The sequence below is a fragment of the Mustelus asterias genome, chromosome 11 (genome assembly GCF_964213995.1).
Source record: "Mustelus asterias chromosome 11, sMusAst1.hap1.1, whole genome shotgun sequence".
Lineage (NCBI taxonomy): Eukaryota > Metazoa > Chordata > Chondrichthyes > Carcharhiniformes > Triakidae > Mustelus > Mustelus asterias.
In genome coordinates this window covers 77522300-77548075 of record NC_135811.1, presented here as the reverse complement: position 1 = coordinate 77548075, position 25776 = coordinate 77522300, and the positions used below count along the sequence as shown (strand labels likewise).

General features: G+C 44.5%; 2 protein-coding genes across 2 annotated transcripts; both read left to right on the top strand.

Annotated features, from left to right (window-relative positions):
- Positions 1-3836: 3836 nt before the first annotated feature.
- On the top strand, positions 3837-8318 carry LOC144500947 (interferon alpha-B-like). Its single transcript, XM_078224445.1, has 4 exons — positions 3837-3968; positions 5756-5845; positions 7871-8110; positions 8220-8318. Exons 1-4 carry the CDS (start codon positions 3837-3839, stop codon positions 8316-8318), a joined length of 561 nt encoding a protein of 186 aa, XP_078080571.1.
- A 6944-nt stretch (positions 8319-15262) lies between these two features.
- On the top strand, positions 15263-18091 carry LOC144500946 (interferon alpha-7-like). Its single transcript, XM_078224444.1, has 4 exons — positions 15263-15394; positions 15489-15578; positions 17645-17884; positions 17993-18091. Exons 1-4 carry the CDS (start codon positions 15263-15265, stop codon positions 18089-18091), a joined length of 561 nt encoding a protein of 186 aa, XP_078080570.1.
- Positions 18092-25776: the final 7685 nt, after the last annotated feature.

Genomic DNA, 25776 nt, shown 5'->3' with positions numbered 1-25776 from the left:
AAAAACTTTTCTATTACAGACTGGGAACAATGAATATTTATTTGAAAGAATTTTCATTTAAAACTATATTTATTTATGGATACTTGTAATGAATTTTATACTTTACATTAATGATGGGAGAACAATGGGTGGCTTGTTAGGTTATTTATTTTTATTGTTATTTTATTTATTGATATTTACGGCTGTGTTATTTCCCTCTGATTTTGAATGTACTGTCAGGCTTTCAGGAAGTGGGTTTGCAAACCAATAAACCCAGAGCCATGTTGACCTTTCCATTTATGCCCTCCTAAATGGACAACATTTCAACCAATTTCAGCTACTCTAATTTATTGATATTTATTGTTGTGATGTCTTTGTGTAACAAACTGTGACAGTTTCCACAATGTGTAAAATGAGTTTAAAAATGTTAAGTTATTGATATTTATTTAGAGTTATGGAATAGACAATGTTTTTCCACGCAGGCAATTTTTATACTGAAACCATGTTTATATGTATTTAATATTTACAATAAATTGTTTTTAATAATACACATTTGTTGAAATTATGTTTCTTATTTATTTCTGTGAATTTGCCCAAAAACCCATCTGATTCACTCATGTCTGTAAGGAAAGGAAATCTGCCCTCGATACCTGTTCTGGCCTACACATGGCTGTAGAACCACAACAATGTGATTACCTTTTAACTGCCCTCTAAAGTGGCCAAGCATGCGATCTCCTTTAAGGGCAATTAGGGATGGGCAACAAACACCGACCATTCCCGTGACATGCAACCCATGTGAACAAACTTTTAAAACCTGCAGAGTACAGATTGGGAAATCAGTCAATGGGCTGAGGAGTCATCAGTCTCTGGGTAGGAAAGAGAATATGTGGAATGTCAGGATGAAAATCTCTCATGTGGTATCATGGTTGACACCTTCTGGAAATTTGCATGTTACATAATGATTACATTACAAAAGAACTCAAGGAGGAGGAGCAATCCACTAATGCCAACCTGATAATTACCCACAATCAATATCATTAAACCAGGTTCTCTGTTCGCTATCAGAGTGCTGTTTGTGGGAGTATGAAGCACAAATTGGCTCATGTGTTTCCTATATTACAACAGTCAATGTACCTGAAAGGCACTCCATCAGCTGTCAAATTCTTTGAGATATTCTGTGACCAGTGAGGGTGTCACATGGATGTAAGCCTTTTTGCAAAACAATTATACTGAAAACGGGGCCAACACAAAACTGGCCTCACCCCAGGGTAAATTGTTCACCATTGAAATTATTTACTGTCCTTCAATAAGGCTCCAGAACAAAATTGAGTCATTTTGGTGTGAGGACAGCAATAGACCTGTGAAAGATTGATGGGCAATGTAACTTGTGAATTTGAAAAGAAAGTAAATATTGCACCCCAGATTCACCAGAAAATGGACCTGTCTTTTTAAAGGTCATTTTCAGTCATTTTAAAGCAGGATTCTAACAGAAGGTAAACTGATAAATTCATGAAAATATCTATAGTTTGGGTCAACAGGTATCTGTGAATGAGTTAATCTGCACCAAATTAAGAGCAGAAATGCATAAATTAATAGTTTAATGTATTTGTTAAAAATTGAATTTAAATATGCCGTCCCGTTGTGCTGCTCCATGGCCGATGTCACATTTGGTAATTGGCAATTAAATTGGAGCAGCAAGTTGAGCAAATGCTTCTCAATTTTGTTGGGGTGATGGAGGCGGAAAGGGTCAAAAGTGAGGATAAAGAAACCGCTGTACAATTGTCTGTAATTTCTACATAGCATGAAATCTCCACTCATTGAATAATATCTATACCCGGAAGCCTGCACCCCTTTCACCAACTTAACATTGCCTTCCGTACCACCGCCGCACAGTGGCAGCAGTGTGTCCCATCTACAAGATTGACTGCAGCAACCCACTCAGGCTCCTTCAACAGCACCTTCCAAACTCACCACCTCCACCCCCAGAAAATCAAGGGTAACAGACGCATGTTAACAACACAACCGGTAAGTTCACCTTCAAGTAACCCAACATGCCGACATGGGACCACGTCACCGTTCCTTCACTGTCTCTGGACAAAAATCCTGGAACTCACTTCGCAACACATCTGTAGTTGTATTTGCTTCACAAGGACAGCAGCAAGTTAAAAAAAAACGGCTAACCATCACCTTCTGAAGGGCAATTAGGGATGAGCAACAAATGTTAGCCCTGCAGAGTCGCTCATATCTCATGAAAGCATTAAAAAAACCCAAATTGGACCAGGTATCTGTGAATGGAGCGGAGATTTTTACCTGGTGAAGGTGGACATGCTGCCATAGGTCTTGTTATTTCCGGACATGTTTCTGGCTAATGTTGTTTGTAAAATTCTTCCTCGAGATTCCTGACCCTCCTTTACAATTCCGACAGTTTTATTTACCATTCATTTACTCCTGTCAGCATTATTATAAATTGCATTGTGCCTCCTGTCTACAGAAAGGGGTGGCAAGGTGGCACAGTGGTTAGCACTGCTGCGTCACTGCACCAGGGACACGGGTTCAATTCCAGCCTCGGCTCAATGTGTGGAGTGTGCACATTCTCCCCGCGTCTGCGTGGGTTTCCTCCGGGTGCTCCGGTTTCCCCTCACGGTCCAAAGATATGCAGGTTCGATGGATTGGCCGTGCTGAATTAACCCTAGTGTCAAGGCGAGTAGCAGGGTAAATATGTGGGGTTACGGAATAGGGTGGGATTGTGATCGGCGAGAAGACGCTTTGGGCCGAATAGCCTCCTTCTGCACTCTAGGATTCCATGATACAGTTGGTTCTGTGGGATCTCACTCCCACCGACACCCGGACTGAAGATTCGGATCCCAGTTGCATCTGACAGGGATTCGGTGCCATTCCCAGTGGAACGGGGGGATAATCCCGGATATCAGAAAACCTTTGGCAGCCCCTCGCCTCAGCCCTCTCAGTGTGAGCCGCTCTCTTCACAAACTCTCCCCACTGTCGGAAATGACAAAACGCCTCACTTTCCCTGAGGCACTTTCGCTTTCGGCACAAACTGACACAAGGCTCATTTCCAGAGAGAAAGTGAGGCGGACACTTTCCCGGGACAGAGAGGAGAAACAAACGGGGCGAAAGGAAAGGGAGCGGGATCACTTTCCCACTCAGAATCGGAACAGATTCAATATTCTCTCAGTCAGAGTCTGGAAATGGCTGCAGAAAAGAAGCGAGAAATGAGCAACTTCTTGCAGTTAAAGAGCAGATTGTGGGGCAGCTCAATGGGAGCGGAGTCAGTCTCCATTAAGCGGCGAGCCTGGGCTCTGAGCCGGTCTCTCTGCAATGTTCAAGCTGGGAAGTGTGAACAGGACAAACGCGATGTGAACACAGCGGGGATAGCAGAGGGAATGGGGCCGAATGCCCGCTCTAAAAGACGCCGCTCTCGGGTGATGTGAAGCGCACACAACACTGAGCTGCAACCGAGCGCTGCTTGTGATTTTCTCCCGGGGATTTCTCAGTCGCTGCTTCGGGAGTCTCCAGCTTTCCCATTCCTGACCTCACACAGAAACCGCACAAACTACTGATCTCCCGCAGCTCTCCCAAAACTCCTGCAGCCCATTTTCACTTTTGCAATGTAATGGGCGCACATTAAAGCGGGCAGCCTGGCAGTGCCAGTGCCAGCTCGCAGCAGAATCCACACTCACACCATTCGGCAACACAGGCGCTCGCTCCCGGATCACAAGCGGCTCCAATTCCACTTCCCGACTTGAATTCTCTTCGCAAGAACCGTTCTCGCCGCTGAACCACCAAAGCCGCCGGTTTCTCCTCTTCCACATCGGGCTTTCCCTCTGACTCGGTTGGTCATGGCCTTGGCGAGTATTTGGAGATTTTGGATGGTGTCGCTCTTCTTGTCCGGGACCCTCAGTCTGGGCTGCGAGAGGCTGCAGTTACAGCAAGTTCTCAACAAACACACACTCAGCAAACTCAATCAAATGGTGAGTTGGAACTGGGAATGATATTGAGGGGAGAGAGGGACCGGGAGAGATTGAATCTGAATCTGTTTGAAGGAGCAACTCTGATCTGAGAGAGAAATAGAAAGCAGAAATTGAGGAGAAGGGGACTGAGTGACGGATAAAGGGGAATGTGAGCCTGAGAGGGGGGAAATCAGAGACAGCCCATCAGTAACAAGCACTCATCATTATAGAGAGAGATTGATGGTTCAAAGTGATTCACAGTTATACAGAAACATTGGATAGCCAGTCAGACGAGGAGATACTGAGGCAGGTGAGCAATAACTTGATGAATGAAGTTGATTTTAAGGAGCGTTTTAATGGAGTAAAGGGAGGCGGAGAGGTTTAGGGCAGAAATTACAGAGGTTGAGGGTTGAGCAGCTGAAGAGACACCACCCATGGTGGGTGAAATAAAATGGAGAATTCTGGAGAGGCCAGAATTGGAGCAGAGCAGATATCTCGTAGGGATTCGCGGCTGCAGGTGATTACAGAGATAGGGAGGGATGAGGGACTGGCGGAGTTTGAAAATGAGGGTGAGATTTTTAAAATCAAGGCATTCCTGAAGCAGGAGCCAACATAATTCAACCAGCACAGGGGTGATGGGTAAATGGTGAGTGATGTCCCCATGGGGCAGCTGGGAGATGAGAATTAGAAAAGGGAGCAGGGACAGATCCTCATGGACAGCAGAGGCTGAAAGGTGAGGTGCGTGGTGGAGTGTGGGGGAGAAAGGATGCGATTCTGGATATTCTCAGGGTACAATGACTTCAGTCAGAATGAGAGGCAGAGAGAGTTCTCCCAATCAGTGGCACCGTGGGGGAGAGAGTTGAATGATGATGGTCTGCGCGCCCATGTCAAAGGCTGCGGACAGAGCGACAAGGAGGAGGGAGAGATTACCTGTGTCACGGGCACATTGAGTGTCATTTCTGAATGTAATAATCACCTTATGGAGCTCTTGTTGGAAAATGGGTTGGGCCCGCATTCGGGCAGCGAACTCAAGAAGAACAGCCTCAAACTCCAACAATCTGACCAACCGCAATTTTTCTTGTCCCCTTAATGTGAATCCGATCAATTTAAAGGCAATAATCTGTTTTTACAAAATGGATATTAATAATATTGATTCCGATTGTTGGAACTTTGAGCTGGAACCGAGCGCTGTTTGTGAGTTTTCTCTCGGGGATCTTCCAGTCCCTGGTTCCGGAAACTCCAGCTTTCCGATTCCTTACCTCAGACAGGGAGCAGATTAAATATTCCTCTCCTAAAGAACTTCCAAAACTCCCGCTACCAGATTTCACTTTTCCAATGTAATCACCGGCCCCTGCGACAGCATGGCAGGGACAGTCCCTCCCAGCACAGTCCACATATATACACGGGTACACAGAGAGAGAGAGACAGACACACGGAAAGAGAACTGAACAGCTCAGCGGTTCACTCGGGGTTCAGAAGCGGAACTATTTAGATTTTCATTCGTTTGAAAATAATTGTTCGGAGTTGAAGCCGGATCCGGCCGGTGTCTTATCTTCAGTTCGGGGGTTTCACTCTGACCCGGTTGGTCATGACATTGGCGAGTATTTGGAGATTTTGGATGGTGTCGCTCTTCTTGTCCGGGACCCTCAGTCTGGGCTGTGAGAGGCTGCAGTTACAGCAAGTTCTCAACACACTCAGCAAACTCAATCAAATGGTGAGTTAAAGCTGCATTCTGAGCAGCGTGTGAAATGTCAAATCAGGGGACATTTCTGGGGATTTATAATTAATTATATTTTTTCTCCTCTCAGGGTGGCTCCTTTCCCCAACACTGCATAAAACAGAGACACTTCCTGAAATCCAAGCCCTTGGACCTGGTGAAACTTTCGAAGGGATTAGAGGTGAGTAAAATCTCGGTTCATTTTATTTCGACAGAGGTTTTATAGAAAGTTAGATCAACAATCTGATCGGAACTGGCAACTGCAAGAATTTTCAATCGTGTGATTTACACCCATTGTGACAATGGCAGAATTCTCTGTCATTGTATTTCACTCTGTACTTCACTCACTCCGTAATTTCACTGTTACCGCACTTACTATCTCTATCTCGAACCCCCTGAAATTATATCCGTCCCTCTAACCATTCCTTCCTCTCCAATAAGCCCTCTTGTTCGATTGATCAGATGCCCGCGAACTATTGTATTTTCTGTATCTCCCTGTCCCTTACACTTTCATTCTTCTGATCACTAACTTTCACCACAAAAATATGAATTGTTCATAACATTTGCAGAAGAGTATTACAAAACATTTCAACTTCAAAATGATAGAAAGTGCAATGAAATTCAACATGCCTCCATGCAGCGTGTGACTCTTATGTGACTCTTATGTGACTCAATGGAATTGAAATATCCCTTGCGTTAACAATGTACATTACATGTTTGGGAAACAGCCTGAGTGCAGAATATTTCAGGATTATGGCTGTTTCCGAAGGGCAGTCAAGGGAAAACTGTTCCCATTAACTGATGTTGGAGGGTCTTGGAGACACAGATTTAATGCCCATATAAGGGACTTATCCCCACTGACATCTTTACACAACCAGTAGGAATCAGGGGATTCGGCAAGTGGGAATCCAGAAAGTCATGTTGTCGGTTTGCTTCCAGGTTGCTAGTATTGTAGGTGGGGTCAGGTGGAATTGTGGGTATGTCACTCATTCAAAGGCAGTACTGGACTGGTCAAGTGACCCGGCATCATTGCAGTGCAAGATGTGATGGAAGAACAACAACCTTATGCTTCTGACCATGTTCCCAGATCTCCTACAATCCTTACCTCTCCAGCACTTCCATCCAAGTCTTACTCACCTTAGAAATATCGTCCCTCTTTGATCCTGGACTTTTGACAGGTGCATTGAGGACAAGCAGCAACATTCCCAGTTGCACAGCCACAGTGATACCCCCTTTTTATCGAGTTTTATCCCATCCAATTTCTTTACTACTTCTCCCTTTACTGTAACATGTGAAGCATTTTCTTTTCAACTGGAGCCAAATTCAAATTACGGTTTTCAAATAAACACCTTGGACTCGTATCTTCTCCTCCCTTGTCCAATACCGGCATCTCCACATTCTGTATATTCTTATGACCCATTTTTAGCTTCCCCTTCATGATACCTCTCATTAATTCTCATGAACCGTATACACCCTTCATTTCTTTTGATAATTTTGGTGTGTATCGTCTGCATTCAGCTTGGTTCTATACTGAACAAAGAGTCTAAATTTTATTGTAAATCGGATGACCTCTGGCCTCTCTGCTTCATCGAAAGGAGTCCAGTCTGTATCCAAAACATCTCCAATTTTTAAAAACTCCCATTGGTTATTTGCAATTATTATTGACCCAATAATATTTAGGAGGTAATAGTGGCACAGTGCTCATGCCACTGGAGGCCTAGTGTTATGCTCTGGGAACTTTTGTTCAATTTCCACCAGGGCAGCCAGTCGAATTCATGCTCAATTCATAAATCTGGAAATACAGCTAGTCTCAGCAATGGGACTGCCATAGATTCTTGTAAAGATTCATGTGGTTCATTAATGACCTTTAAGGAAAGAGAACTTGCTCTCCTTACTTGGGCTGGCCTGCAAGTGACTGCAAACCCACAATCATGTGGTTGACTCTTAAATGTTACCTGAAATATTCATGTCAAATACAATTAGGGATGAGCAACAAATTCTGGCTTTGCCGGTGATGCCCACATGCTATGTAGGAAGAAATAGCAATGTTTGATTTCAATGCACATAGGCCTGATCCCGTTTTAAGTTGCTGAAGGTGAACATTTTCCATTTGAACATTTTTAGCCTTATTTGTTTATGGCCTATATCATACTATGCCTTATGGGGAATGGAATCTCTCTCATGACATTGTGTATATTTTGTATAGACACAGGACAGGATCCAGATTGTCCATCAAACTCTGCGACACATCAACAAGATCTACAGCATGAATCTGGGCTCAGTCACATGGGCCCGAGACAAGGTAGAACATTTCCGGCTGATCCTGGATCGGCAGCTCAGTGAGCTGGAAGAATGTGTCAGGAAACAGGAGTCAGAGCACAAGATGAGGAGAAACTTCACCATTCACAATTACTTCAGGAAACTGGAAAAGTTTCTCAATCAGGAGGTAGGACCATTGATCATTGACTGTGTGGTTATTGGCATTGTACGTTAATTCACCCCATTGGAATCTATTCATTCTGTAATCCATTTTCCTGAATAATTTTCTTTTTCAGAAATTCAGTCAATGTGCCTGGGAAATAATCCGCACTGAGACCAGGGCCCGATTACAACAGATGACTTCCGTAATGGCACAAATCAGGAGAAGAAACTGAAAAAGACTTTTCTATTACAGACTGGGAACAATGAATATTTATTTTAAAGAATTTTCATTTAAAACTATATTTATTTCTGGATATTTGTAATGAATTTTATACTTTACTTTAATGATGAGAGAAAAATGGATGACTTGTTGGGTTATTTATTTTTATTTATTTTTTATTTATTGATATTTACGGCTGTGTTATTTTCCTCTGATGTATCGTTACATTTTCAGTGTGTGGAGAGTCTGATTTGGAATGTACTGTCAGGCTTTCAGGAAGTGGGTTTGCAGAACATTAAACCCAGAGCCACGCTGACCTTTCCATTTCTACCCTCCTAAATGGACAACATTTCAACCAATTTCAGCTACCCTAATTTATTGATATTTATTATTGTGATGTCTTTGTGTAACAAAATGTGACAGTTTCCACAATGTGTAAAATGAGTTTAAAAATGTTAAGTTATTGATATTTATTTAGAGTTATGGAATAGACAATGTTTTTCCACATTGGGAATTTTTATACTGAATGAGACCATGTTTTTATGGATTTAATATTGACAATAAATTGTTTTTCGTAATACGCATTCGTTGAAATTATGTTTCTTTTTCATTTCTATGAATTTGTCCGAAAAACCCAGCTGATTCACTCATGTCTGTAAGGAAAGGAAATCTGCCCTCCATTCCTGTCCTGGCCTACACGTGGCTGCAGAACCACAATAATGTGGTTACCTTTTAACTGCCCTCTAAAGTGGACTAGCATGCTATCTCCATTAAGGGCAATTAGGGATGGGCAACAAACACCGACCATTCCCGTGACATGCAACGCATAGAGTCATAGAGTCATAGAGGTTTACAGCATGGAAACAGGCCCTTTGGCTCAACTTGTCATGCCGCCCTTTTGTTTCAAACCCCAATTGCCCGCATTTGGCCCATATCCCTCTATACCCATCGGACCCATGTAACTATCTAAATGCTTTTTAAAAGATAAATTTGTACCCGCCTCTACTACTACCTCTGGCAGCTTGTTCCAGACACTCACCACCCTCTGTGTGCATAAATTGCCCCTTGGACACTTTTGTATCTCTCCCCTCTCACTTTAAACCTATGTCCTCTAGTTTTAGACTCCCCTACCTTTTGAAAAAGATATTGACTATCTACCTTGTCTGTGCCCCTCATTATTTTATAGACCTCTATAAGGTCACCCCTCAGCCTCGCTGTCTATTCAGCCTCTCCTTATAACTCAATCCATCAAGTCCCGGTAGCATCCTAGTAAATCTTTTCTGCACCCTTTCTAGTTTAATAATATCCTTTCTATAATAGGGTGACCAGAAATGCACACAGCATTCCAAGTGTGGCCTTACCAATGTCTTGCACAGCTTCAACAAGATGTCCCAACTCCTGTATTCAATGTTCTTTTAATGAACATGTGAACAGCCCATGTGAACAGAGTTTTAAAACGCGGCAGAGTACAGATTGGGAAATCAGTCAATGAGCTGAGTAGACATCAGTCTCTGGGTAGGAAAGAGAACATGTGGAACGTGAGGATGAAAATCTCTCATGTGGTATCATGGTTTACACCTTCTGGAAATCTGCATGTTAAATAATGATTGCATTACAAAAGAACACAAGAAGGAGGTGCATTCCACTAATTCCGGATTGCCAACCTGATAATTACCCACAATCAATATCATTAAACCGGGTTCTCTGTCTGTTATCAGAGTGCTGTTTGTGGGAGGATGAAGCACAAATTGGCTCAAGTGCTTCCTATATTACAACAGACAATGTACCTCTAAGGCACTCCATCAGCAGTCAAATGCTTTGAGATATTTTGTGACCAGTGAGGGTGTCACATGGATGTAAGCCTTTTGGCAAAACAATTACACTGAAAAATGGGCCAACACGAAATTGGCCTCACCCCAGGGTAAATTATTACAGGCCTTCAATAAGGCTCCAGAAACAAAATTGAGCCACTTTGGTGACAAGATAACAATAGACCTGTGAAAAAGTGATTGGCAATGTCACTTTTGAATTTGAAAAGAAAATAAATATTGCACCCCAGATTCACCAGAAAATGGACCTGTCTTTTTAAAGGTCATTTTCTGGCATTTTAAAGCAGGATTCTAACAGAGGGTAAACTGATAAGTACCTTTGTTGCTTCTCAGCCTTTTGGCTAAGATCAAGCGTAGTATCGGATCTGCACTTGGTTGAGGTCATGAGGTTATGCTGAGGCTTCATATGAAGCAATTTTTAAAAGCGGCATCTCGGCTTTTTGGCTAAGATGCAAATGAGCTCAAGTCTTGGAGGAGGATCCTCCCACTTCTCCAATCAGCTTGACTCATGTAGATCAGGCCCAGGACAGGGTGGCTTAGTCACCCGCCCTGTCTTGTCAGCCTGGATCGGAAATGTCTCAACTTGTTGAGACTCTGAATTGGATTTGATCTGATTGAATTGGAAAAGTATTAAAAAAAAATATCTATGGTTTGGGTCAACAGACATCTGTGAATGAGTTAATCTGCACCCAATTACATACTCACGTGAGAACACCATCCACCATGTACACGGTACATACTCTTGCAACTCGGCCAACGTTGTCTACCTGATACGTTGCAGGAAAGGATGTCCCGACGCATGGTACATTGGGGAAACCATGCAGACGCTGCGACAACGGATGAATGAACACCGCTCGACAATCACCAGGCAAGACTGCTCTCTTCCTGTTGGGGAGCACTTCAGCGGTCACGGGCATTCGGCCTCTGATATTCGGGTAAGCCTTCTCCAAGGAGGCCTTTGCGACACACGATGGCGCTGAGCAGAAACTGATAGCCCAATTCCGCACACATGAGGACGGCTCAACCGGGATATTGAGTTCGTGTCACACTATCTGTAATCCCCACAGCTTGCCTGGACCTGCAGAGTCTCACTGGCTGTCCTGTCTGGAGACAATACACATCTCTTTAGCCTGTCTTGATGCTCTCTCCACTCATATTGTTTGTATCTTAAAGACTTGATTTGCTGTAAGTATTCGCATTCCAACCATTATTCTGTAAATTGAGTTTGTGTCATTATATGCCCTGTTTGTGAACAGAATTCCCACTCAACTGAGGAAGGGGCTTAAGGCTCCAAACGCTTGTGGCTTTTGCTACCAAATAAACCTGTTGGACTTTAACCTGGTGTTGTTAAACCTCTTACAGAAAGGGGCAACATGGTGGCACAGTGGTTAGCACTGCTGCCTCACAGCGCCAGGGACACGGGTTCAATTCCAGCCTTGGATCACTGTCTGTGTGGAGTTTGCACATTCTTCCCACATCTGCGTGGGTTTCCTTTGGGTTCCACAGTTTCCTCTCACAGTCGAAAGATACGCAGGTTAGGTGGATTGGCTGTGATAAATTGACCCTAGTGTCAAGGCGAGTAGCAGGGTAAATATGTAGGACTACGGGATTGTGGTCGGTGCAGACTCAATGGGCCGAATAGCCTCCTTCTGCAATCTAGGATTCTATGAGACTGTTGTTGTTGTGGGATCGCACTCCCACCTACACCCGGACTGAAGATTTGGATCCGAGTTCAATCTGACAGGGATTCAGTGCCTTTATAGCTAAAAGAATAGAATATAGTGTAAGGAAGTATTGTTGAAACTATAGAAGGCATCAGTGAGGCTGCATCTGGAGTATTGTGCACAGTATTGGTCCCCTCATTTGAGGAAAGATGTAGTGACATTGGAGGCAGTTCAGAGGAGGTTCACTAGATTGATTCCACAGATGAGGGGTTTGTCGTATGAAGAGAGATTGAAAAGTTTAGTCCGATACTCTCTGGAATTTAGAAGAATGAGATTAGAAAATTGAGGTATTCAAGATGATAAAAGGTGTGGATAAAGTAGACGTGGAGCGGATGCTTCCTCTTGTGGGGCATTCTAGGACGGGAGGTCATAGATTTAGGATAAGGGGTAGCAAGTTTAAAACTGAGTAGAGGAGAAACTACTTCTCCCAAAGGGTTGTGAATCTGTGGAATTTGCGACCCCAAAGTGCGGTGGATGTTGGGACAGTGAGTAAATTTAAGGAGGAGTTAGACAGATTTTTAATTGGTAATGGGTTGAAGAGTTCGGGGAGAAGGCAGGAAAGTGGTAGTTGAGGAGCATATCAGCCATGATCAAAAGGCGAAGCGGACTCGATGGGCCAAATGGCCTAATTCTGCCCCTATATCTTATTGCCTGTTGAAAGCGGGGATAAATACGAATATCAGAGGCAGCCCCTCCCCTCAGCCCTCTCAGTGTGAGCCGCTCTCTTCACAAACTCTCCCCACTGTCGGAAATGACAAAACGCCTCACTTTCCCTGAGGCACTTTCGCTTTCGGCACAAACTGACACAAGGTTCATTTCCAGAGAGAAAGTGAGGCGGACACTTTCCCGGGACAGAGAGGAGGAACAAACGGGGCGAAAGGAAAGGGAGCGGGATCACTTTCCCACTCAGAATCGGAACAGATTCAATATTCTCTCAGTCAGAGTCTGGAAATGGCTGCAGCAAAGAAGCGAGAAATGAGCTACTTCTTGCAGTTAAAGAGCAGATTGTGGGGCAGCTCAATGGGAGCGGAGTCAGTCTCCATTAAGCGGCGAGCCTGGGCTCTGAGCCGGTCTCTCTGCAATGTTCAAGCTGGGAAGTGTGAACAGGATAAAGGCGATGTGAACACAGCGGGGATATCAGAGGGAATGGGGCCGAATGTCCGCACTAAAAGGCGCCTCTCGGTGTCTCTGTAATCCGGATGGTTAAATGCAGCCCCTAATCCATGTCCACACTGCCCTCCCAATACAGAGCCCCCCTCTGTAGCACCTTAGTGCCCCCCGGGGTGATGTGAAACCCACACAACGCTGAGCTGCAACTGGGCGCTGCTTGTGATTTTCTCCCGGGGATTTCTCACTCGCTGCTTCGGGAGTCTCCAGCTTTCCCATTCCTGACCTCACACAGAAACCGCACAAACTACTGATCTCCCGCAGCTCTCCCAAAACCCCTGCAGCCCATTTTCACTTTTGCAATGTAATGGGCGCACATTAAAGCGGGCAGCCTGGCAGTGCCAGTGCCAGCGAGCAGCAGAATCCACACTCACACCATTCGGCAACACAGACGCTCGCTCCCGGATCACAAGCGGCTCCAATTCCACTTCCCGACTTGAATTCACTTCGCAAGAACCGTTCTCGCCGCTGAACCACCAAAGCCGCCGGTTTCTCCTCTTCCACATCGGGCTTTCACTCTGACTCGGTTGGTCATGGCTTTGGCGAGGATTTGGAGATTTTGGATGGTGTCGCTCTTCTTGACCGGGACCCTCAGTCTGGGCTGCGAGAGGCTGCAGTTACAGCAAGTTCTCAACAAACACACACTCAGCAAACTCAATCAAATGGTGAGTTGAAACTGGGAATGATATGGAGAGAAAAGAGGAACCAGGAGAAGTTGAATCTGAATCTGTTTGAAGGAGCAACTCTGATCTGAGAGAGAAATAGAAAGCAGAAATTGAGGAGAAGGGGACTGAGTGAAGGATAAAGGGGAATGTGAGCCTGAGAGGGGGGAAATCAGAGACAGCCCATCAGTAACAAGCACTCATCATTATAGAGAGAGATTGATGGTTCAAAGTGATTCACAGGCGTGTTATCCAGAAACATTGGATAGTCAGTCAGACGAGGAGATACTGAGGCAGGTGAGCAATAACTTGATGAATGAAGTTGATTTTAAGGAGCGTTTTAATGGGGTAAAGGGAGACGGAGAGGTTTAAGGCAGAAATTACAGAGGTTGAGGGTTGAGCAGCTGAAGAGACACCACCCATGGTGGGTGAATTAAAATGCGGATTTCTGGAGGGGCCAGAATTGGAGCAGAGCAGATATCTCGTAGGGATTCGCTGCTGGAGGTGATTACAGAGATAGGGAGGGATGAGGGACTGGCGGAGTTTGAAAATGAGGGTGAGATTTTTAAAATCAAGGCATTCCTGAAGCAGGAGCCAACATAATTCAACCAGCACAGGGGTGATGGGTAAATGGTGAGTGATGTCCCCATGGGGCAGCTTGGAGATGAGAATTAGAAAGGGAGCAGGGAGAGATCCTCATGGACAGCAGCGGCTGAAATGTGGGGTGCGTGGTGGAGTGGGGGGGGGGGGGGAGAAAAGATGCGATTCTGGATATTCTCAGGGTACAATGACTTCAGTAAGAATGAGAGGGAGAGTTCTCCCAATCAGTTGCACCGTGGGGGAGAGAGTTGAATGATGAGGGTCTGCTCGCCCATGTCAAAGGCTGCGGACAGAGCGACAAGGAGGAGGTAGAGTTTACCTGTGTCACGGCACATTGAGTGTCATTTCTGAATGTAATAATCACCTCATGGAGCTCTTGTGAGAAAATGGGTTGGACCCGCATTCGTGCAGAGAACTCAAGAAGAACATCCTCAAAATCCAACAATCTGACCAACCGCAACTTTTCATGTCCCCTTAATGTGAATCCAATCACTTTGAATGCAATAATCTGTTTTCACAAAATGGATATTAATAATATTGATCCAGATTGTTGGAACTTTGATCTGGAACCGAGCGCTATTTGTGATTTTTCGATCGGGGATCTTTCAGTCCCTGGTTCCGGAATCTCCAGCTTTCCGATTCCTTACCTCAGACAGGGAGCAGACTAACTATTCCTCTCCTGAAGAACTTCCAAAACTCCCGCTATCAGATTTCACTTTTTAATTGTACTCGCCAGCCCCTGCAACAGCATAGCAGGGACAGTTGCTCTCAGCACAGTCCACATATATACACGGATATCCAGAGAGAGGCACAGACACACGGAAAGAGAACTGAACAGTTCAGCCGATCACTCGGGCGTCAGAAGGGGAACTATTCGACTTTCATTCGTTTGAAAATAATTGTTGGTCTGAGTTGAACCCGGACCCGGTCAGTGTCTTATCCTCAGTCCGGGGTTTCACTCTGACTCGGTTGGTCATGGCTTTGGCGAGGATTTGGAGATGTTGGATGGTGTCGCTCTTCTTGTCCGGGACCCTCAGTCTGGGCTGTGAGAGGCTGCAGTTACAGCAAGTTCTCAACACACACACACTCAGCAAACTCAATCAAATGGTGAGTTAAAGCTGCATTCTGAGCAGCGTGTGAAATGTCAAATCAGGGGACATTTCTGGGGATTTATAATTGATTATATTTTTTCTCCTCTCAGGGTGGCTCCTTTCCCCAACACTGTATAAAACAGAGACACTTCCTGAAATCCAAGCCCTTGGACCTGGTGAAACTTTCGAAGGGATTTGAGGTGAGTAAAATCTCGGTGCATTTCATTTAGAAACAGGTTTTATAGAAAGTTCGATCAACAATCCAATCGGAACTGGCAACTGCAAGAATTTTCAATCGTGTGATTTCCACCCATTGTGACAATGACAGAATTCTCTGAGTGAGTTAGATACAGAGTGAAATACAGAATTCTCTGTCATTGTATTTCACTCTGTATCTAACTCACTCAGTAATTTCACTGTTACCGCACTTACTATCTCTGTGTCTCGAACCCCCTGAAATTATATCGATCGCTCTCACCATTCCTTCCTCCCCAATAAGCCCGCTTGCTCTAATGATCAGATACCCGCGAACTATTTTATTTTCTGTATCTCCCTTCCCCTTACACTTTCATTCTTCTGATCACTAAATTTCACCCCAAAAATATGAATTATTCATTACATTTGCGGAAGAGCATTACAAAACATTTCAACTTCAAAATTATAGAAAGTGCGATGAAATTCAACATGCCTCCATGCAGCATGTCCCACTCTTATGCGACTCAATGCAATTGAAATATCCTTAGCGTTAACAATGTACATGATATGTTTGGGATACAGTCTGAGTGCAGAATATTTCAGAATTATGGTTGTTTCCCAAAGGTAGTCAAGGGATAACTTTTCCCATTAACTGATGTTAGACGGTCTGGGAGACATAGATTTAATGCCCATATAAGGGCCACATCCCCACTGACAACTTTACACAACCAGTAGGAATCAGGGGATTCAGCAAATGGGAATCCAGAAAGTCATCTTGTCGGTTTGCTTCCAGGTTGCTAGTATTGTAGGTGGGGTCAGGAGGAGTTGTGAGTATGTCTTTCATTCAAAGGCAGTACTGGACTGATCAAGTGACCGGCATCTGGTGCAGTGCAGGATGTGATGGAAGAACAACAACCTTATGCTTCTGACCATGTTCCCATATCTCTGACAATCCTCACCTCTCCAGCACTTCCATCCAAGTCTTACTCACCTTAGAAATGTCGTCCCTCTTTGATCCTGGACTTTTGACAGGTGCATTGAGGACAAGCAGCAACATTCCCAGTTGCACGGTCACAGTGATACCCCCTTTTTATCGGTTTTTATCCCATCCAATTTCTTTACTACTTCTCCCTTTACTGTAACATTTGAAGCATCTCCTTCTGAACTGAAGCCAAATTCAAATCACTGATTTGAAATAGACTTCTTGGACTCTCATCTTCTCCTCCCTAGTCCAATAGCAGCATCTCCACATTCTTTATATTCTTATGACCCATTTTTAGCTTCCCCTTCACGATACCTCTCATTAATTCTCATGCATTGTATTCACCCCTCATTTCTTTTGATAATTTTGGTGTATATGGTCTGCATTCAACTTGTTTCTATACTGAACAAAGAGTCTAATTTTTATTGTAAATTGGATGGCCTCTGGCTTCTCTGCTTCATCGAAAAGAACCCAATTTATATCCAACACATCTCCACTTTTAAAACTCCCATTGCTTATTTGCAATTATTATTGACCCAATAATATTTAGGAGGTAATAGTGGCACAGTGCTCATGCCACTGGACTAATAATCCCAAGGCCTAGTGTTATGCTCTGGGAACTTTAGTTCAATTTCCACCAGGGCAGCCAATCGAATTCATGCCCAATTCATAAATCTGCAAATATAGCTATTCCCAGCAATGGGACTGTCATAGGTTGTTGTAAAGATCCATCTGGTTCATTAATAACCTTTAAGGAAAGAAAACCAGCTGTCCTTACTCGGTCTGGCCTACAAGTCACTGCAAACCCACAATCATGTGGTTGACTCTTAAATATTACCTGAAATATTCATGTCACATACAATTAGGGATGAGCAACAAATTCTGGCTTTGCCAGTGATGCCCACATCCCATGAAGAAAGAAATAGCAATCTTTGATTCCAATACACACAGACCTGATCCCCTTTTAAGTCGCTGAAGGTGAACATTTTCCATTTGAACATTTTTAGCCTTATTTGTTCGTGGCCTATATCATACGATGCCTTATTGGGAATGGAATCTCTCTAATTACGTTGTGTATATTTTGTATAGACACAGGACAGGATCCAGATTGTCCATCAAACTCTGCGACACATCAACAAGATCTACAGCATGAATCTGGGCTCAGTCACATGGGCCCGGAACAAGGTGGAACATTTCCAGCTGATCCTGGATCGGCAGCTCAGTGAGCTGGAAGAATGTGTCAGGAAACAGGAGTCAGAGCACAAGATGAGGAGAAACTTCACCATTCACAATTACTTCAGGAAACTGGAAAAGTTCCTCAATCAGGAGGTAGGACCATTGATGATTGACTGTGTGGTTATTGGCATGTACATTAATTCACCCTCTTGGAATCTATTCATTCTGTAATCCATTTTCCTGAATAATTTTCTTTTTCAGAAATTCAGTGAATGTGCCTGGGAAATAATCCGCACTGAGACCAGGGGCCGATTACAACAGATGACTTCCGTAATGGCACAAATCAGGAGAAGAAACTGAAAAAGACTTTTCTATTACAGACTGGGAACAATGAATATTTATTTTAAAGAATTTTCATTTAAAACTATATTTATTTATGGATATTTGTAATGAATTTTATACTTTACATTAATGATGGGAGAACAATGGGTGACTTGTTAGGTTATTTATTTTTATTTATTTTTTATTTATTGATATTTACGGCTGTGTTATTTCCCCCTGATGCAACGTTACATTTTCAGTGTGTGGAGAGCCTGATTTGGAATGTACTGTCAGGCTTTCAGGAAGTGGGTTTGCAAACCAATAAACCCAGAGCCACGCTGACCTTTCCATTTGTGCCCTCCTAAATGGACAACATTTCAACCAATTTCAGCTCCTCTAATTTATTGATATTTATTGTTGTGATGTCTTTGTGAAACAAAATGTGACAGTTTCCACAATGTGTAAAATGAGTTTAAAAATGTTAAGTTATTGATATTTATTTCGAGTTATGGAATAGACAATGTTTTTCCACGCAGGCAATGTTTATACTGAAACCATGTTTATATGTATTTAATATTTACAATAAATTGTTTTTAATAATACACATTTGTTGAAATTATGTTTCTTATTTATTTCTGTGAATTTGCCCAAAAATCCATCTGATTCACTCATGTCTGTAAGGAAAGGAAATCTGCCCTCGATACCTGTTCTGGCCGACACATGGCTGTAGAACCACAACAATGTGGTTACCTTTTAACTGCCCTCTAAAGTGGCCTAGCATGCTATCTCCATTAAGGGCAATTGGGGATGGGCAACAAACACCGACCATTCCCGTGACATGCAACCCATGTGAACAAACTTTTAAAACCTGCAGAGTACAGATTGGGAAATCAGTCAATGGGCTGAGGAGTCAACAGTCTCTGGGTAGGAAAGAGAATATGTGGAATGTCAGGATGAAAATCTCTCATGTGGTATCATGGTTGACACCTTCTGGAAATCTGCATGTTAAATAATGATTACATTACAAAGAACTCAAGGAGGAGGTGCAATCCACTAATTCCAGATTGCCAGCCTGATAATTACCCACAATCAATATCATTAAACCAGGTCCTCTGTTCGCTTTTAGAGTGCTGTTTGCGTGAGTATGAAGCACAAATTGGCTCATGTGTTACCTATATTACAACAGTCAATATACCTCAAAGGCACTCCATCAGCTGTCAAATGCTTTGAGAGATTCTGTGACCAGTGAGGGTGTCACATGGATGTAAGCCTTTTTGCAAAACAATTATCCTGAAAACTGGGCCAACACAAAACTGGCCTCACCCCAGGGTAAATTATTCACCATTGAAATGATTTACGTTCCTTCAATAAGGCTCCAGAACAAAATTGAGTCATTTTGATGTGAGGACAGTAATTGACCTGTGAAAAATTGATGGGCAATGTAACTTGTGAATTTGAAAATAAAATAAATATTGCACCCCAGATTCACCAGAAAATGGACCTGCCTTTTTAAAGGTCATTTTCAGTCATTTTAAAGCAGGATTCTAATAGAGGATAAACTGATAAGTTCATGAAAATATCTATAGTTTGGGTCAACAGGTATCTGTGAATGAGTTAATCTGCACCCAATTAAATGCAGAAATGCATAAATTAATACTTTAATGTATTTGTTAAAAATTGAATTTAAATATGCCGTCCCGTTGTGCTGCTCCATGGCCGATGTCACATTTGGTAATTGGCAATTAAATTGGAGCAGAAAGTTGAGCAAAAGCTTCTCAATTTTGTTGGGGTGATGGAGGCGGATAGGGTCAGAAGTGAGGATAAAGAAACCGCTGTACAATTGTCTGTAATTTCTACATAGCATGAAATCTCCACTCATTGAATAATATCTATACCCAGAAGTCTGCATCCCTTTCACCAACTTAACATTGACTTCCGCACCACCGCCGCACAGTGGCAGCAGTGTGTGCCATCTACAAGATTGACTGCAGCAACCCACTCAGGCTCCTTCAACAGCACTCTTGTGGGAAAAATCCACTAGTAGTCAGACTTCGAGATTCAGAAAATACGATTTATTAAACGGAGCTCCGGGAGTTAAGACACTTGTTCGTAGAACACCTTTTCTCACTGGTATGTCGGGAGCGGTTCATTTTTATACCCTTTACACAATGGGTAAGCCAGTGATTCGAATATTATCACATAGTTTCAGTGAGTACAAACATTTAACATTTCATGAATGGGTACATTTCCTCATGTTTACATAAGTACAAACAGGTATAGACATTTAACATTTTATGAATGGGTACAGCTCCTTATGTCTGTATCTATCAATGGCTAGTTTTGTCTCGTTCAGGTGCTAATTGGTTCCCTCGCATTCATATTTCCCGCGTTCCTCTAACGTTAATCTAAGCTCTTTGTTTCGGGTTTTCCTTATCTTAACATATGTCTTGACCCTTGGCTTGGCTTCCTGAGGTGTTTATTTGCTATGAGTCACTGTCTGTGATTTGGAAATGGCTTGTCTGTTAGGTTTTGACTTAAAGTGATTTCTGAACAGCGGGAGCCTGTGTCTGCGTTTCTGGCTTCGTTCCCAGTTAACCCTTTATGTGCCAGGCAGCCATTTTAAAGTGTGCTTTCTTGTATTGCCATTTTAAAGTGTGCTCCCTTGTATTTTTCCCCTTACAAGCACCTTCCAAACTCACCACCTCCACCCCCAGAAAATCAAGGGTAACAGACGCATGTTAACAACAGGACCGGCAAGTTCACCTTCAAGTAACCCATCATGCCGACATGGGACCACGTCACCGTTCCTTAACTGTCTCTGGACAAAAATCTTGGAACTCACTTCGCAACATCTCTGTAGATGTATTTGCTTCACAAGGACAGCAGCAAGTTAAAAAAAACGGCTAACCATCACCTTCTGAAGGGCAATTAGGAATGAGTAACAAATGTTACCCTGCAGAGTCGCTCATATCTCATGAAAGCATAAAAAAAACAAATTGGACCCAGGTATCTGTGAATGGAGCGGAGATTTTTACCTGGTGAAGATGGACATGCTGCCATAGGTCTTGTTATTTCCGGACATGTTTCTGGCGAATGTTGTTTGTAAAATTCTTCCCAGAGATTCCTGACCCTCCTTTACAAATCCGACAGTTTTATTTACCATTAGTTTATTCATGTCAGCATTATTGTAATTTGCATTGTGCCTCCTGTCTACAGAAAGGGGCGGCATGGTGGCACAGTGGTTAGCACTGCTGCCTCACTGCACCAGGGACACGGGTTCAATTCCAGCCTCGGCTCACTGTGTGGAGTTTGCACATTCTCCCCGCGTCTGCGTGGGTTTCCTCCGGGTGCTCCGGTTTCCCCTCGCGGTCCAAAGATATGCAGGTTCGATGGATTGGCCGTGCTGAATTAACCCTAGTGTCAAGGCGAGTAGCAGGGTGAATATGTGGGGTTACGGAATAGGGTGCGATTGTGGTCGGCGAGAAGACGCTTTGGGCCGAATAGCCTCCTTCTGCACTCTCGGATTCTATGATACAGTTGGTTCTGTGGAATCTCACTCCCACCGACACCCGGAATGAAGATTCGGATCCCAGTTGCATCTGACAGGGATTCGGTGCCATTCCCAGTGGAACGGGGGGATAATCACGGATATCAGAACCCCCTTGGCTGCCCCTCCCCTCAGCCCTCTCAGTGTGAGCCGCTCTCTTCACAAACTCTCCCCACTGTCGGAAATGACAAAACGCCTCACTTTCCCTGAGGCACTTTCGCTTTCGGCACAAACTGACACAAGGTTCATTTCCAGAGAGAAAGTGAGGCGGACACTTTCCCGGGACAGAGAGGAGAAACAAACGGGACGAAAGGAAAAGGAGCGGGATCACTTTCCCACTCAGAATCGGAACAGATTCAATATTCTCTCAGTCAGAGTCTGGAAATGGCTGCAGAAAAGAAGCGAGAAATCAGCAACTTCTTGCAGTTAAAGAGCAGATTGTGGGGCAGCTCAATGGGAGCGGAGTCAGTCTCCATTAAGCGGCGAGCCTGGGCTCTGAGCCGGTCTCTCTGCAATGTTCAAGCTGGGAAGTGTGAACAGGACAAACGCGATGTGAACACAGCGGGGATATCAGAGGGAATGGGGCCGAATGCCCGCACTAAAAGGCGCCGCTCTCGGTGTCTCTGTAATCCGGAAGGTCAAATGCAGCCCCCAATCCATGTCCACACTGCCCCCCAATACAGAGCCCCCCTCTGCAGCACCTTAGTGTCCCCCCGGGTGATGTGAAGCCCACACAACACTGAGCTGCAACCGAGCGCTGCTTGTGATTTTCTCCCGGGGATTTCTCACTCGCTGCTTCGGGAGTCTCCAGCTTTTCCATTCCTGACCTCACACAGAAACCGCACAAACTACTGATCTCCCGCAGCTCTCCCAAAACCCCTGCAGCCCATTTTCACTTTTGCAATGTAATGGGCGCACATTAAAGCGGGCAGCCTGGCAGTGCCAGTGCCAGCGAGCAGCAGAATCCACACTCACACCATTCGGCAACACAGGCGCTCGCTCCCGGATCACAAGCGGCTCCAATTCCACTTCCCGACTTGAATTCACTTCGCAAGAACCGTTCTCGCCGCTGAACCACCAAAGCCGCCGGTTTCTCCTCTTCCACATCGGGCTTTCCCTCTGACCCGGTTGGTCATGGCTTTGGCGAGGATTTGGAGATTTTGGATGGTGTCGCTCTTCTTGACCGGGACCCTCAGTCTGGGCTGCGAGAGGCTGCAGTTACAGCAAGTTCTCAACACACACACACTCAGCAAACTCAATCAAATGGTGAGTTGAAACTGGGAATGATATTGAGGGGAGAGAAGAACCAGGAGAGGTTGAATGTGAATCTGTTTGAAGGAGCAACTCTGATCTGAGAGAGAAATAGAAAGCAGAAATTGAGGAGAAGGGGACTGAGTGAAGGATAAAGGGGAATGTGAGCCTGAGAGGGGAGAAATCAGAGACAGCCTATCAGTAACAAGCACTCATCATTCTCGAGAGAGATTGATGGTTCAAAGTGATTCACAGGCGTGTTATCCAGAAACATTGGATAGTCAGTCAGACGAGGAGATACTGAGGCAGGTGAGCAATAACTTGATGAATGAAGTTGATTTTAAGGAGCGTTTTAATGGGGTAAAGGGAGACGGAGAGGTTTAGGGCAGAAATTACAAAGGTTGAGGGTTGAGCAGCTGAAGAGACACCACCCATGGTGGGTGAATTAAAATGGGAAATTCTGGGCGGGGGTTAGAATTGGAGCAGAGCAGATATCTCGTCGGGATTCGCGGCTGGAGGTGATTACAGAGATAGGGAGGGATGAGGGACTGGCGGAGTTTGAAAATGAGGGTGAGAATTTTAAAATCAAGGCATTCCTGAAGCAGGAGCCAACATAATTCAACCAGCACAGGGGTGATGGGTAAATGCTGAGTGATGTCCCCATGGGGCAGCTTGGAGATGAGAATTAGAAAAGGGAGGAGGGAGAGATCCTCATAGACAGCAGAGGCTCAAAGGTGGGCTGCGTGGTGGAGTGTGGGGGGCGGGGGGGGGGGGGGGGAAGATGCGATTTTGGATATTCTCAGGGTACAATGACTTCAGTACGAATGAGAGGCAGAGAGAGTTCTCCCAATCAGCTGCACCGTGCGGGAGAGAGTTGAATGATGAGGGTCTGCTCGCCCATGTCAAAGGCTGCGGACAGAGCGACAAGGAGGAGGGGAGTTTACCTGTGTCACGGCACATTGAGTGTCATTTCTGAATGTAATAATCACCTTATGGAGCTCTTATTGGAAAATGGGTTGGGCCCGCCTTCGGGCAGCGAACTCAAGAAGAACAGCCTCAAAATCCAACAATCTGAGGAACCGCAATTTTTCTTGTCTCCTTAATGTGAATCCAATCACTTTGAAGGCAATAATCTGTTTTTACAAAATGGATATTAATAATATTGATCCAGATTGTTGGAACTTTGAGCTGGAACCCAGCGCTATTTGTGATTTTTCTATCGGGGATCTTCCAGTCCCTGGCTTACGGAATCACCAGCTTTCCGATTCCTTACCTCAGACAGGGAGCAGACTAACTATTCGTCTCATGAAGAACTTCCAAAACTCCCGCTATCAGATTTCACTTTTTAAATGTAATCGCCAGCCCCTGAGACAGCATGGCAGGGACAGTTCCTCTCAGCACAGTCCACATATATACACGGATACACAGAGAGAGAGAGAGACAGACACACGGAAACAGGACTGAACAGCTCAGCCGTTCACTCAGGCATCAGAAGTGGAACTGTTCGATTTTCATTCGTTTGAAAATATTTGTTGGCCTGAGTTGAACCCGGACCCGGCCGGTGTCTTATCGTGAGTCCGGTGTTTCACTCTGACTCGGTTGGTCATGGCTTTGGCGAGGATTTGGAGATTTTGGATGGTGTCGCTCTTCTTGTCCGGGACCCTCAGTCTGGGCTGTGAGAGGCTGCAGTTACAGCAAGTTCTCAACAAACACACACTCAGCAAACTCAATCAAATGGTGAGTTGGAACTGGGAATGATATTGAGGGGAGAGAGGGACCGGGAGAGATTGAATCTGAATCTGTTTTGAGGAGCAACTCTGATCTGAGAGAGAAATAGAAAGCAGAAATTGAGGAGAAGGGGACTGAGTGACGGATAAAGGGGAATGTGAGCCTGAGAGAGGGGAAACCAGAGACAGCCCATCAGTAACAAGCACTCATCATTATAGAGAGAGATTGATGGTTCAAAGTGATTCACAGGCGTGTTATCCAGAAACATTGGTAGTCAGTCAGACGAGGAGATATTGAGGCAGGTGAGCAGTAACTTGATGAATGAAGTTGATTTTAAGGAGCGTTTTAATGGGGTAAAGGGAGGCGGAGAAGTTTAGGGCAGAAATTACAGAGGTTGAGTGTTGAGCAGCTGAAGAGGCACCACCCAGGTTGGTTGAATTAAAATGGGGAATTCTGGAGAGGCCAGAATTGGAGCAGAGCAGATATCTCGTAGGGATTCGCGGCTGGAGGTGATTACAGAGATAGGGAGGGATGAGGGACTGGCGGAGTTTGAAAATGAGGGTGAGATTTTTAAAATCAAGGCATTCCTGAAGCAGGAGCCAACATAATTCAACCAGCACAGGGGTGATGGGTAAATGGTGAGTGATGTCCCCATGGGGCAGCTGGGAGATGAGAATTAGAAAAGGGAGCAGGGAGAGATCCTCATGGGCAGCAGAGGATGAAAGGTGAGGTGCGTGGTGGAGTGTGGGGGAGAAAAGATGCGATTCTGGATATTCTCAGGGTACAATGACTTCAGTAAGAATGGGAGGCAGAGAGAGTTCTCCCCATCAGTTGCACCGTGGGGGAGAGAGTTGAATGATGAGGGTCTGCGCGCCCATGTCAAAGGCTGCGGACAGAGCGACAAGGAGGAGGGAGAGTTTACCTGTGTCACGGGTACATTGAGTGTCATTTCTGAATGTAATGATCATCTTATGGAGCTCTTGTGGGAAAATGGGTTGGGCCCGCCTTCGGACAGAGAACTCAAGAAGAACAGCCTCAAAATCCAACCATCTGACCAACCGCAACTTTTCTTGTCCCCTTAATGTGAATCCGATCAATTTAAAGGCAATAATCTGTTTTTACAAAATGGATATTAATAATATTGATTCCGATTGTTGGAACTTTGAGCTGGAACCGAGCGCTGTTTGTGAGTTTTCTC

Bases quoted from the DNA above. Each gene is read 5' to 3' on its own strand.
- LOC144500946 (XM_078224444.1), top strand. From the start codon at position 15,263: ATGGCTTTGGCGAGGATTTGGAGATGTTGGATGGTGTCGCTCTTCTTG. The intron at 15,579-17,644 runs GTGAGTAAAATC...TATTTTGTATAG, and splicing joins AACTTTCGAAGGGATTTGAG to ACACAGGACAGGATCCAGAT. The intron at 17,885-17,992 runs GTAGGACCATTG...TTTCTTTTTCAG, and splicing joins AAAAGTTCCTCAATCAGGAG to AAATTCAGTGAATGTGCCTG.
- LOC144500947 (XM_078224445.1), top strand. From the start codon at position 3,837: ATGGCCTTGGCGAGTATTTGGAGATTTTGGATGGTGTCGCTCTTCTTG. The intron at 3,969-5,755 runs GTGAGTTGGAAC...TTCTCCTCTCAG, and splicing joins TCAGCAAACTCAATCAAATG to GGTGGCTCCTTTCCCCAACA. The intron at 5,846-7,870 runs GTGAGTAAAATC...TATTTTGTATAG, and splicing joins AACTTTCGAAGGGATTAGAG to ACACAGGACAGGATCCAGAT.